A 14,982-nucleotide genomic window follows, 5' to 3' on the forward strand; every position below is an offset into this window, starting at 1 on the left:
GTGGCAAGATGGAAGCCTTTTCTTACAAAGAAAAACATCCAAGCCAGGCTAAATTTTGCAAAAACACATCTGAAGTCTCCCAAAAGCATGTGGGAAAATGTGTTATGGTTTGATGAAATCAAGGTTGAACTTTTTGGCCATAGTTCCAAAAGATATGTTTGCTGCAAAAACAACACTGCACAGAAGCATGGTGGTGGCAGCATCATGTTTTGGGGCTGTTTTTCTTCAGCTGGAACTGGGGCCTTAGTCAAGGTAGAGGGAATTATGAACAGTTCCAAATATATACCAGTCAATATTGGCAAAAAAACCTTCAGGCTTCTGCTAGAAAGCTGGACATGAAGAGGAACTTCATCTTTCAGCATGCCAACGGCCCAAAGCATACATCCATATAAACAAAGGAATGGCTTCACCAGAAGAAGATTAAAGTTTTGGAATGGCCCAGCCAGAGCCCAGACCTGAATCCGATCAAAAATCTCTGTGGAGTGATCTGAAAAGGGCTGTGCACAGGAGATGCCCTCTCAATCTGTCAGATTTGGAGTGTTTTAGCAAGGAAGAGTGGGCAAATATTGCCAAGTCAAGATGTACCATGCTGATAGACTCATACCCCAAGAGACTGAGTGCTGGAATAAAATCAAAAGGTGCTTCAACAAAGTATTAGTTTAAGGGTGTGCACACCTATGCAACTATATTAGTTTAGTTTTTTATTTTTATTTCCCTTAACCTAAAAGATTTCAATTTGTTGCTCAACTGAGTTGTACAGTTTTAGGTTAGATTAAAAGGTGGAAAAAAGTCTGAAATTATTTATCTTTGTCTAATTTTTTTTACATCACAGAAACCTGACATTTTAACAGGGGTGTGTAGACTTTTTATATCCGAGAAGACAGATAGATAGAGCTTTACAAATCACTTTAAATAGATGCCACTGCAAATGAATACTATATCTTGAAGGTGGCTGTGCTTATCTGCAGACTTTTTTTTTTTAAATCAGTAAAGCCTCCATATGACCACTACGTCTGAACTGACAAACTGGCTCCCAGTCTTCTGTGGGGATCCTGGATATCATGGACATCTGGTACTGAGAGCACGCTGTCATGCAAAGTGTCGCTAGTTATCCCTCAAAGGAGAGGATGTTGTTTAAAATATCCCCTGCACAGGGCATCTAACTGAGAAATGTTAATAAGCAGTTTATAGAAGTCTTGTTATATACTGAACTGGAAAATTTGTTTTTATGTCTATATAGAGTTCAGTTTTAATGCTTCCCCAATCAAACAGCATATTAGTTACAGTGAACAGAAAGGGTTAATCTGCAATTCGGCCCCCTGGGAAGACAACCACATTAAGCAGTGTGAAAGAAAAAAATATATCACCTTTTTCTTGCAGTTTTTCCAGATCCAGAATAGCAGTAGATATATCTGGCAATACCTCTTGATGTTCAGATGTCAGCTTGAACACTAGAACTTCTAGCTCACTCATTATGCTGACATAGTTGGCACAAAAACACACCTCAGCAGGCACAATCCCAGAGACTTGTAAAACCAAAGATCTGTCAAAATCTAACACTGGTATGCCATGAACAGGGATGTACTTCATACTAAAAATCACTAGCTTGCTGTTGCATCCAACCAGGAGATCTCCTCGCACAGGACAGCATGAGAGACGGAGAGGGTCCTCAGAAAGTGGCATCTCTATAATCTCCATTTGGTCTTTTGATAAGGCAGTAGACAGAGTATCTAACTGGAGTCCGACCATTCGCACGCTGACACGGGAGCTCCCAGAAGACTGGCATCTCCAGTTGACATATGTCCGCAGAGAGGAAATGTTATTTTTCTCCTCAATGGTTACCAAATAATCTCCTGAGGGACAAAAACATTAGAGGGTTGTAAAAGCAAATAAATGAAATTCCTATTAGAATGCATCTGACTAGTTATTCATTTAATTTCTGTACCAGGAAATCTATCATTTTGTACTTTAGTTTACTCTTGACCCCATGTTTATATAAAAGAGGCGTGCAAGTTAAACAAGGAGTTTTCATTTTACAGGTATGGAAAGGGATGCTAGCATGGCAGTACTACACGCAGTAGTAAGTGGCAAGTGTGTCCTATTACTGATAGGTGGCACACGTCATAGACCAGTCCAGAGACTGTTAATCAAGATGGCAGACAACACCTGCACCCACATAGAAGACAGCTGCTGCATCCCAATTGGCACAAATGAGACTTCCTGCACATGGATGCATGGAACACCTATCCATCCATTGTAGTCAAAACACTGCCCTTACACAGGTGTACCATAGGAAACAAGGCCTTACATCCAATGCCAATAGTATACACCAGTGGTCAGGTTAAAATATTATAATCTTCATTAGTGGGCAGTGGACATTAGTTCTGAGATTCTGACTCCCATTCCCCCTTATCAGGCAGGATTCACACCACATGCATTGCATAATGTGTTGACATGCACAAAGACTCCATTCACATCTTTGCACTGCAGGAATGAGGGTGAAAACAAGCATGTTTTACATTGGTGTGTTGCACTTCCATTCATTCTTAATGGCACCGCAATGCACCCTGGCAATGCATATGCATTTCAGCGCACCACAACGCATGATAATGCTCTACCATGCATTGTACTACACTGCATGAAGAAAAAAAAAAAAAGTACATACACCATTTTTGGTGCGATTCTGTGTTGTAGGCAGCCCATTTAAATGAAGAGGCTGCTTAACGCAACCAATGTTAATGCATGAGAATTACCACAGCACAGCGGTGTGAACCCATCTTAAAAGTACTTCAGCTGACATGCATTTTAATGCCTTGCATTGTGTTTTTCTTTACAGCAGGAGCTAAAATACATAAGAGAGATCCCAAAAAAACATTCATGTACACCTAGATGGCTGCAACATTGATCCAACCTGCAGCAGTCCCCAGCTGGCTCTACAAGTACTGTGCGATCAAAGACTACTGATTGCTCAGTTTTCTGGTCTGTTCCAAACACAGAGCGATGACTGTCGGACTTCGCTCTGCGTTGTGCCCCTCCAGTGCTCGCCGGAGCTTCGGGCTGTGGAGAGGGAGGGAGCAGCTGGCTCAGGCGTGCTGAGAGGCTGAGCCAGCTGCTGATCAGGCATCTGGGCAGATCCCAACATTATTGTTGGGATCCCTACAGAGCCTGGACCAGCTGTGTGACATAAGCAGACAGTGTGTTTTGTCTCATTGTCAGCTGAATCTGGGTCACAGGAGAGTAAGTGCACTTCTATGACCCACAGGAGAATTGTCAAAAACTTCTCTTTTGGTTATTTTCCTTAACCTCTTGGCACGCAAATGAGCAGCCTCCCGGCGCCTGGGCCTTGACGCCGAGTGGCCGCACATTTGCGTGCATTTAAGAAAAACATATATGCTGAGATCTCACAGCACACATCCGGTACTCACGGAAAGGTCCCGATCTCCTCTTTCTATCAGGACCTTTCCTGATCATGTGACCACCGTGACAGCAAATCACGGCAATCACATGACCCTAAAACCCCACCTCCCAGCTTCTGAAACCCTTAACCGGCGCCAAGGGGTTACAGTAGAACTAAAGTCAAAACTTTGTTTTTCCCATTTTGGATAGAGTAAGGGAGGGTTACAACCCCTGTCAGGTTTTTCAGGTTGCAGAGGTTTCTTACCTACTTCGCTGTAATGCATTTGAAGCACTTTTCCAAGTGTGTTAAAGCTGCAGAGTGGTTGGCACAGCTCTGTGCTGACAGTGAACACTTCCACCTTACATCCACCGGCACAGGTCACAAACACACTATCCCGGCCACAGCAAAATACCTCGGGTGCTTGCTTAGTTGGCACAATCCTCTGGGAGCCAAAAGGATGGCAATTGTAAACCTGCACCATTGTGTTGTTTGTAAGGGTTTCCAAATGAATTCACAGCAGCAGTACAAATGTTACCAGATTCTGTAGTTTTGCATCTTTAGCATTTGGCTGGATGAGCTTCAGTGACGGGAGAAACATGGAAAGGACCTAGTACCCAAACAAACAGATCTTTCTGGATACAGCAGGAAAATGAGCTGGGAAGTATAGTCCTCTGGAATCCTGTACATAAAGAAAAGAACAGGGAAGAAACACATTATACTCCAAAGGCGCACCAGTGCTATTAATTAATGGCAACCCCCACACATCTGCTAATGCATGTTCCAAAACAATGTGTTTTGGTGCAACGTGATTTAGAAAAAAGGGTGAAGGACTTTTTTTGCATGTTTCTCTTGTGGAACGCAGCCCATTGTGATGAATGAGAGTGCCCTACACAGGACACAGAAAAATGCACACTCTGTTACATCAACTAGGCGTGAACGGAGCCTAAATGTATATACTTTGCTCTTTCTTCACAAGAAGAAAGTGTTCAGTTGTTTACAAATCTGGATATTTGTTATCAATTGATCATTTATAAAAAGAAGCTGATTAACATGACATACCCCTAGTTATGACCAGCCAAACCCACTTATGTGACCCTCTGGACCTCCAAGACTCTGAACGGCCAGAAACCAATCCCTTTATGGCTTGTTCACGTGTGGCCTGGGGGCTGTAAAAACATGTGGCTGACTGTCCACCTGAACACCGACATGCAGCGGCTGCGGTGCTGTGCTAAGCAGATGCAGCATAAATTTACAATCATGATGCATTCAGCAGGCATCACAACCATCAAACGCAGCCCATGTGAGTCTATGGAGCACAATGCACAGGACTGTGATGCAGCATTTACAGGGCCAAGGGATAAATTCACCATTGGTAACCTGTAACACCCGTATTCAGGGTATAACAGGTTATTGTTGCAGCCTCCGCTTTTTTTTTTTTTACAAAAAGGTGAATGTATCCTTTAAATCAGGCAGTGGGGAGGGCATTTTGGGGTTCATTTACTAAAACCTGAGAGTGCTATATCTTGTGCAGCTTTTCAAAGAAAGCAATCAGCTTCCAGGTGGTTTTTTTTTTAATCAAAGCTTAATTGAACAAACTGAAGTTAGAAGCCGACTGGCTACCATGCACAGCTGTGCCAGATTTTTGCACCCTAAAGCTTTAGTAAATCAGCCCCTTTGTCTCCTCACCGCCTGTCAAAACACCTCTGAAAAGCAATCCACTACAGATCGCTTTTCAGAAAAGCAGCAATGGCTGTTGCACATGTGAAGGAGTCCTTGTAACAAAACAACGCAGAGTCTCTCCTATTTGTTCCCACATAAACTCTACCTTTCACACGTACACACATTCTTGTTTATTAGCACTCTATAATGTTGGAAGAGCTAGAGGGAACAAGACTATAACCACCAGGCCAGTAGCCTGACCGAAGCCATGTTCAGAATTCCCCAGCAACTGTTATAGAACTACAAGTCCAAGCAGGAATGCTGAGATCAGTAGTTCAACAGCTGGAACACCACAGACTGCAAAACACTCTGTAGGTCTGAAGTGTCCCTGTTCTGGAACGTCTGGATTCCAGAATTATCTATAAACTATAAGATGAAACATGATTACTTTCCGCATGTTAGATTGAATCCTGATCATTATGGTCTCTTACGAAGATGACAGAGTTAACACTGATATTCTTACCCTACATGCCATGACTGCAGTCCTGGAGCTCCCGCCACACTGTTGTCTGGGATTTCAGTGCATGTACAGACACAATATTAGAGGAAAATGTACAGTGGATGACACTGACTGAAACAGCACTCTGCATGACCATCCAAACCACTCAGCTCACAGCCCCCTCTTCCTTACACAGCATGTGACGCCTATTAGCAGGTCACATGACCCAGGGCTATGGCATCACACAGACTGATGTTCCAGGAAATACTGCACCCCTACATGCCTTTAGATGTGCATTCACATTGCCTGCTGTTTACTCTCTCTCTAAGGAGTGGTCTACCCAGAGGCCAGTGCTGTGAGAAAGAAAGCACCGCCAGCGTCCCTTTAGATAGACATTCTCATGGCTTGCACCATATGCGTTGTGCAGCATTGCCCAATACAGTTCTGACACCTAGATAAGGTCATTTGCCTCATATCCTATCATTTCATGTTCATTATGTTCCTCTAATTCACACGAAAAGGCTGTGTTGGTGTGCTCTGAAAACAATAAGGGAGGATGCAGTTCTATGCAGCACTGTGAATCACTATTTATTTATTTCAGGTACTTATACAGCGCTGTCAATTTATGCATTGCTTTACATATATATTGTATATTCACATCAGTCCCTGATCCTCAAGGGGTGTACAATCTAAAGTCCCTAACTCACATTCATACATACTAGGGCCAATTTAGACAGAATCCAATTAACCTGTCTTTGGAGGAAACCAGAGTATCTGGAGGAAACCCACACAGGAACAGGAAGAAAATGCAAACTCCAGGCAGGTGGTGCTGTGGTTGGGATTTGAACCAACACCCCTAGTACCACCAGGTAGAAGTGCTAACCATTTAGCCATTGTGCCACCCTTGATGAATGACTACACTACATTATGCTGTGGTGCTTAACCACTTTAATATCGGGCACTTTTACATGCCTTTCTGCCCAGGACAATTTTTAACTTTTGGCTCTCTCACACTTTGAATGACAATTGTGCGCTCATGGAACGCTGTACCCAAACTAAATTTTTATCATTTTGTTCTCACAACTAGGGATTTCTTTTGGTGATATTTAATCACCACTGGGGTTTTTATTTTTTGCTAAATTAACAAAAAAAGAGAAACATTTTGAAAAAACCCCCACATTTTTCTTTGTTTCTGTCATAAAATTGAGCAATTAAATAATTGTTCTTCATACATTTAGGCCAAGATGTAAAAGCTGGAAGTTACTGGTTGTTAAAGTGGAGTTCCAGCTGAAAAAAAAGTCAGCAGCTACAAAAACTAGCCGCTAACTTTTAAAATACAGACACTTACCTGTCCCTGTCAAATTTGGGTACCCACTCCCCAAAGGTGCCAATCCTTAATGGGGAGCAGTGGACAAAAGGTTAAATTTAACTTCCCCTTTTGTGTGGAGCTCTGCTTTAAGGAGTGATTCATTCAGTTGTCAGCAGGGTTCCCCTGCTGACAGCTGAAGTGTAAACAAGTCATGGCAATTGGAGCTGTCAAAAGAAAGCAGCCAGACAATGTTTATCAACAAAACTGCTCAGCCTAAAAACAGAAAGATAACAAGAACATTGTTTCATATTGTATCTTTCTGTTTATTAAGATACAGATGAAAGGGATGAACTTCAATCTGCAGATGAAGTCAGTTAAAAGCAACCTGTCACCTAAAAAAATGTTTTTTTTTAATTACATGTTCCTCTATTTAACCCCTCATTAACCCTTATTTACTCTAATCAGCCCAATTAACTCCCTATTCTCTTTCTCCATTTAATTATTATTTTCCTTCTGATTGTTTTGTTAATTTCTATTTTATAAACCATTAACAATTAAAGCTTTTTTTGGTTTTTGTTTGCTTTGTTTGTTAATATTTTTTACACCTTTAACATATATTTCCCATTGAAAAAAGCATAAAATTGAAAACAAATTATTTCATTTGTAAAGAACTTGTCAATGCTTTGTACCAGAATCATAATTTTAGTGTCATTTTAAACAGGACAAATTACAGAATAAAATGCATACTTTTTATGTGTGTTAACATTTATTTTTAAACTAATACTTCTCAAAAAGAAAAAAGTGTATTTTTTTAGTTTTGTTACATTTAATTGTCTAAGGATTGTGAAAAAAAAAATATAATTGTTGCAAGAGAATTTTCACAAAAATAAAGCCTTGTTTGTCCTTATTTATTTTATTAATTTCAGGTACTTATATAGTGCCATCAATTTACGCAGCGCTTTCCATAAATATTGTGCATTCACACCAGTCCCTAACCCTCAAGGGGCGTACAATCTAAGGTACATACACATACTAGGGCCAATTTAGACAGGAGCCAATTCACCTACCAGCATGCCTTTGGAGTGTGGAAGGAAACCGGAGTACCCAGAGGAAACTCACGCAGGCACAGGGAGAACATGCAAACTCCAAGCAGGTGGTGCTGTGGCTGGGATTCGAACCATTGCCCCTAGTGCTGCCAGGCGGAAGTGCTAACCATTTAGCCACTGTGCTGCCCCCTTAAAAACCTTTAAAAAAAATCCTTAAAAAAAATATATGTATTAAGTTGTTATGCTAAATAATGACAAAAAACAGGTCCATTGCAGAAATGTAAAAATTGCTCTGGCCCATAAGAGGTGAACAGATGTGGGAGCCGAAGTAGTTAAGGATCGAGGCCACCGCGTCTTTAAAAAACTGATCACTCAAGTGTAAACAAAACAGTTGCCAGCATGTATTGGAAACTGGTATCAACAAGTAAAAAAAAAAATATCGGTACTCATACTCACTGTAAAAAAATACAGTATTGGTACATCCCTAGTTTAAGCCTTGGCAAAACTCTTTTTGCCATCTGTGTCCCACTGGGGAGATATACCTTCACTTCCTCTCCCACAGCCAAAAGAAGAAGTGAGAGGAAATCCCTTTAAAAATAAATGGAATCCTTTAGTGACCCCCCCCGGTCACTAGAACCAGTGTCCCCATTGGAATATTTCCCCTCTATTACTTCTCTGGGGACAATTCAAAATTTGGGATTTTCTTTTACTTTCAGTGATAATGATAAAAAGGACAAATAGAGAGCGTAGATCTCCCTAACAGGGACACAGACAGCAATAAAAACCTAACAGGTGTTCTAATCCATCTCCACTCTATCCAAAACACAAAAAAAGTTTTCCCTTTAGTTATACTTTAAATTTACCGAAACTATGTATTATGAGGACTTACGTAAATTTTACAATCAATCTGTATCCAACCAGGCAGGCCTTTACAATACATAGTTGTTGGAAGATTTAAAGAAGATTGTACAATCTGATTGTAAGATGTATGGCTAGCTTAAAGTTAACCTTAAAAAAAATAAAAATAAAAAAAATGCACACATTTTTGCAGGAAAAAATGGGGATGTATTATTTTTTTTCACAAACTCCTGTAGCATTGCACCCACAGCGGATCAGGGGTGCAAGGCCAGGCCCCCGCAGACTCTTTCTCCAGCTCCCTGTCTGTACGGGCTTCAGTTGGAGAGCTGCAGGAGATGTCAATGGAATACAAGGGAGCTGATTACCACACTTGTATTTCATAAAGAACCGCAAGTCTACCTGCTGCGATGGTGGACAGGACTTGTAGTTCATTCATGCACAGATCACTCTGAATGGCAGTGTGGGTGGAGCCCCACCAATTTCAAAAGTGACAGCAGCTGTGGGGAGAAGAAAGTCCATGTTGTCATGGGGTGGGCAATGGTGGAGATTGTAATGTCACCACCCGCCGCTCTACCTCTTCCAATCAGATATAAAGAACGAGTTGTATGCCTGCGCAATTACCATTTAAAGTAGTGCTGTGCGGTATGGCAAAAAATGGCCTGGTCATGAAGAGTGTAAAATCTTCTGGAGCTCAAGTGGTTAATATGGTGTATGTCTTCATTACAGATTTACAAATCTTTAACTGAGGATTTACACATTTCCACAATTAAATCCAATTAAAAGTTGTTTGAAAACATTAATAGACCACCAAATAATGAATCTAATGAGGGGCTAAGAACAAGGATAGATGATCTGTCATAACTTTGGAGAGCCACGTAAAGCCAGCTGGATGCTAAAACCCATCTTACATACTGTAGATCCCTGTCACCTCCTTGTTCACAAGTGTGGCCAAACGGCAATGATAGCAGGTGGATGATCACAGTGTTTACAAGCTCTGCCCTCCCACCCCTGCTAAACCAAATGTTAACAAGGTACATGGTCATAGCATAGTAAAACTTAAACAACATGTCACATTTGGCAGGTAGAACCTCTGCAAGTAAATGGGATCTTGTTGCAACTGTACTGCAACTGCATGTAATATATGTGGTTACAGCACAACAGATTTTCACTTCTTAAAATAGGGGTTCAAGAAGCAACATATTGCCTCTGAGTAGCTTGTCAACTACCTCTGAAAGAAGATCCACTGCTGACTTTTCAGGGGGGCAGAAAACTGTACATGTAAACAAGGTCTAAGGAAAAAAACACCCGGTAAAATAACACTTTGCATACTTACCTTTCCGGTTGGAGGTAAGTGGAATCTTCACTCTTTTTAAAGCAGAGCTCCACCCAAAAGGGGAAGTTCCACTTTAAAGACTGGTCCCCCCCATTAAGGATTGGCATCTTTGGGGAGCGGGAACCCAAAATTGACAGGTATCCCACTTCTGTGAGCGCCTAGGCCAGTGGTCTCCAAACTGCAGCCCTGGGGCTAGATGCGGCCCTTTGCCTCTGTTTCAGCCCTTGGGACACTATTCCTCCTGCTGGCACCAATGATGAAGCACCATTCCTTCCACTGGCACCATTAATGGGGCAATATTCCTCCTACTGACATCATTGATGGGGCACTATTCCTCCTTCTAAGGCCAACGATGGGGCACTATTCCTCCTACTGACACCGACTATGGGGCACTATTCCTCCCATTGATACCAACCATGGTGCACTATTCCTCCTGCTAAAACCAACAATGGGGCACTATTCCTCCTGGTAAAACAAATGATGGGGCAGTGTTTACTCCCCTTGATGCTGGGACATTTTCTGCTCACACTGGCCACAGTCCGCCCCCCCCTAAAGCCTAAAGCCTTAAGGATATTAAATTGGCCCTTTGTTTAAAAGTTTGGAGACCCTTGGTCGAGGCGATCAAAAGCGGAAGTTGTCCTCCCTCCCCGTAGTCTTCTGGGACATGTGACAGGTCCCAGAAGACTATGGGACCATTCAGAAAGTGCAGCACTACTTGCACATGCGCAGTGGGCACCCGGCTGTGAAGCCGCAAGCTGTCACAGCCGGGTACCCACACTGAAGGTGTTGGCACTGGGAACACCAGGAGGCCAATGAAATGGTTTGCAAAGAGGACACAGCAGGACCGAGGGACAGGCAAGTGGCTTTTTGTAGCTGCTGACTTTTATTTTTTTAAATTGTGACTGGAAGTCCGCTTTAAGAGTCCCAGGTGGCGCTACTCTCCAACACTTAAGGTATGTTGGTTAGTGTGTTCCCCACTTGGTGCTTGGAAGCAACAGTTTTACTGAATGGAGCAGCAATAATCAAACGTTAGACAGGCATCAGTACAGATAGCTTTTTTTACACAGCAATTGGCCCTAAATGTTTTTTTTTCTGGATCTCAGCTATAAAAGAGATTTAAAGTGGAACTGCACTTCATCTGAGCACCACAAACTAAAACTGCTATTTAATTCATTCTTAATATTCAAAGCAAAATCCCCCAACCATCCATGTCTCCATGCTTTTTCTTGCTGAGAAATCACTTTGAAAAACACCCCTAGCATTTTTGGCTGTGAACATCTTGCGTAAGGGCTCATGTAGCATTTACTTCCTGGAATCCAACTGCCTTTAGCTCAGGCATGCAGTTAGGAGGGTGTCCTTAGCTGAGAAAAACCCTCTTCCCCTCCTGAAGACTCCTGGGATGTATGACATCATTTGCCTAGGTCTGGAAACCAGGAAGTAATGGAAGAAATGTAGAAAAAAAAGGTTTAAAACAAGTAAATATGATATGCTTTCCTATCTATTTACTAATGCTAGCAGCATAAAAATTACAAATAGTCAACGTTGTTTGAAAAAGTGAAGTTCTGCTTTAAAGTGGAACTGAAGACAAAACGTTTCTTTTCATATTTGGATAAGAAAGGAAAGGTTATAACCCATGTTAATTTTTCATGATCTGTGTGTCATTGGAGAAATTTCCCTTTACTTCCTGTACCATAGTCAATTCAGGAGCTGGGAGAAAATCCCTCCAAAGTGAGAGAAATCTCTAGTTGTCACTCAGACTAGTGTCCCAATTGGAGGATTGCCCTATGTCCCTGTTCTGGTGATCACTCAAACTTTCTTTCACTGATATCGACACACAGGACAAATGTAGAGGGTGAACCACTCTAACAAGGACATCAGTAAATAAACAGACGAGGGTTCAATTCCTGCAGGCATGCTTTTTAGGCTTCATTCACAAGGGCTCTGAGGCCCTTACAGTGTGGATAAGCCATTTTTCTATTTGGAGCCTGAAAAGCATTGTGCCAGCGATCGGCAGACCACTCGTGCCATGCAGGACTCCTACAAACTGTCAGTGTATCTGTGGGCCCGCACATCCCGTAAGACTCAATGAACTACCACAGTGCTTATTGAGAACTACAAGTCAACAGCCGCAAAGACTGTCGGGACTTGTAGTTCATTCATTCACAGAAACTCTGTGAATGAACGATGCGGCCATATGGGCGGAGCCCCGCTGTTTTCAAAAACTGACAGTTAGTGCGGGGCTGTCAAACTTGGCTGTGTAGCTGCATCCATATAGACATTGCAAGCCCATTCACTACAACAGGCTGCCTGCATGCAGCTCTAAGCCGGGGTTCACACTGGCACATCGCATGTTATTTGCACAGGGATCACACCGCATTCCTACGCAAATCACATGCAATTTCTCTGCGGTGCAATTTGAGTCATACATTTTGTATGGCTCAAATCACACCGCATCCACACCAAAATAGTGCAGGACCCTTTTATTTGTCCGCACCAGAATCGGATTGCATGGGTGTGAACACCCATACGATCCAATTCTGTACATCACATTGCGTTTTGGGAACAGATTTCTGGGTGTTGTTAACTTAAAATATACACCCGCAGCGGTTCGCACGAACAGGGCGCAATTATGATGCAGTGTGGAAATTGCACAATAACGGGTGCAAAATCCGCACCACATCAGTGTGAACCTGGGCTAAGTGCCCCCAAATATGTAAACAAATGGCTCATCCACACTGCATGGGCATCAGTACCCTTGTGATTAAACCTAAATAGTTTTTGTCATTGTGTCTATTTAAATGTTAATATTCTCAATTGATCACTACCTTAATACATACATCAGCCAGGGCTGCTGTTAGAAACCACGGGGCCCCATACAGCAAACTTGACAGGGCCCCTCCACCAAAAAACAAAATGCCCCCCCCCCCTTTAGTTATGAATGAACACAGTGAGTGATTGTTAATGATCACTCATTGTGTTCATTCAGGAAAGGCAGTGGCTGATAAATGTGACATATTTACCCAACCCTTCCCCCACACTCCATCATGAAGAATCCTATTGTGAGCTTGCAGATGCCGGAAGAAAGGAGAGAAATGAAGCCAGCAGCACTGTGGGGGCACACAGGGGGGCCTTGGCTGCAGGGGGAAACGTATGGTGCACAGGGAGGGTGTTGGGTGGGGTGAGGGCAATTACTGTAACTGACCCCCTGTATGGCTCTCTCTGCAGCAGCTGAAAGCCAGTGGGAGGAAGAGGAGAAGAAGCTACCCTCTCTGCCCACATCTGATTCAACCAGCTGCCTGGGCCCCCCTGCTGGCCTGGGCCCCGTACATGAGGACTGGTGGAACCCCCTTATCCATGGCCCTGACATCAGCCATAACATTATGACCACCTACCATAACCCATCAAGGCCTGGACTCCACTATACCTCTGAAGGTATGCTGTGGTATGTGGCACCAAGCTGTCAGCAGCAGATCCTCTGAAGTGGTTCTAAAGGCAGAAGGTTTTTTTTTTACCTTTATGCATTAAGGTAAAAGACCTTCTTGGTGCTGCTCCCCAAAGCCCACCTTACACTTACCTGAGCCCCCTCTCGATCCAGTGCATGAAAGCTGTGGCTCACCTGGGTCTCTCTCTCTCCTCATTGGCTCACACAACAGTGGGAGCCATTGGCTCTTGCTGCTTTCTATCACAGTCAGTGAGCCAATGTTGGGGTAGGACCAAGCCACACTCTGCGTGTCAATGGACAATATCCATTCACAGGAGTGAGCCTGCTCAAGTGGCCCCCTCATAACAAGAAGCTTGCTATTAGGGTCCCTCAGCTGGAGGGAGGAGCCAAGACTGTCAGCGAGGAACCCAAAAGAAGAGGATCGGAGCTGCTCTGTGCAAAACCATTACATAGAACAGGTAAGCATAACATGTTTGTTATTTAGAAGAAAACAATTACAACCTTTAGAGTCACTTTAAGTCTAGGTTCACACTTGTGTGGTATGGGACACCGCATGTGATTCGGATAGGAATACATTTTGTATGTCTCAAATCGCATTGCATCCACACCAAAATGGTTCTGGACCCTTTTTTTTCCACCCCTGTTTCCACCCATGTGGTCTGATTTCTGACAATCAAACTGTGTTTTACAATCTGTTTTGGGGTGCTGTTAATCAACATTGACACCTACAGCTGATTGCAAAGACGTTGTGCGATTGCAATACAGCGCGGGAATTGCACTGGAGTTTTCCTGCATCGCATCAGTGTAAACAAGGTCTAAATCCTGTAACTTGCAAGGTCCTCCATGGATTGGACTTTTTTCCAGCACATCCCAAAGTTGCTATATTGGATTGAGATCTGGAAAATGTGGAGGTAAATCAAAAATTCAAACTCATTTTTATGTTCCTCAAAATATTTTTTGTCTTTTTTTTCAAAATAGTTTTTATTGGTTTTTAGAAAAAATACTCTACAAAACAGAGCCTTTGGACCCGGCTCAAAGGAAAACGTAACATAAAAGAACAATCCTAAATGTAGTCACAACTCTGGTACCCCACGATCAACGAGGGTAGCAGCATCCACATGACCAAGGTAGACAATCAGGAGGTAGACGTTAGGCACTATGATATTGATAAGGCACATATCAAATTTCAGAATTATCAGCAAGAAAATTAGGAGTATAACACAATAAATAATAAAGTGCAGTGTGAGCAATGTATACTCCCAGTCCCAGAAAGATGCTGAAAAATTGGAGAGGAGGTACACGGGGCGGTACCCTGCATACTTCAAACTATTGTTAAATTCATCAGACCAGGGCACCTTCTTCCATAGCTCCATGGTCCTGTTCAAATGCTCACATGCCCATTGTAGGCTCTTTTGGCTATGGACATGGATCTAAACTGA

The 14,982-nt window shown here is 42.7% G+C and overlaps 1 protein-coding gene across 1 annotated transcript in view; it reads right to left on the minus strand.

The window, feature by feature from the left end:
* The window catches only part of HPS3 (HPS3 biogenesis of lysosomal organelles complex 2 subunit 1), a 53,105-nt gene extending 47,342 nt beyond the window's left edge, over positions 1 to 5,763 (minus strand). Inside the window, exons 1-3 of the mRNA XM_089669524.1 lie at positions 5,580 to 5,763; positions 3,662 to 4,076; positions 1,368 to 1,853 (exon numbers count right to left, since the gene is read on the minus strand). Of these exons, the coding sequence (XP_089525650.1) occupies positions 1,368 to 1,853; positions 3,662 to 3,878 (703 nt within the window). The 5' untranslated portion in view covers positions 3,879 to 4,076; positions 5,580 to 5,763. The remainder of the gene's footprint in view (positions 1 to 1,367; positions 1,854 to 3,661; positions 4,077 to 5,579) is intronic.
* Positions 5,764 to 14,982: the final 9,219 nt, after the last annotated feature.

Source organism: Staurois parvus, unplaced genomic scaffold, assembly GCF_062004578.1.
Source record: "Staurois parvus isolate SC_StPar_1 unplaced genomic scaffold, SC_StPar_1.0 ptg000078l, whole genome shotgun sequence".
In the NCBI taxonomy this organism is placed as follows: Eukaryota; Metazoa; Chordata; class Amphibia; order Anura; family Ranidae; genus Staurois; species Staurois parvus.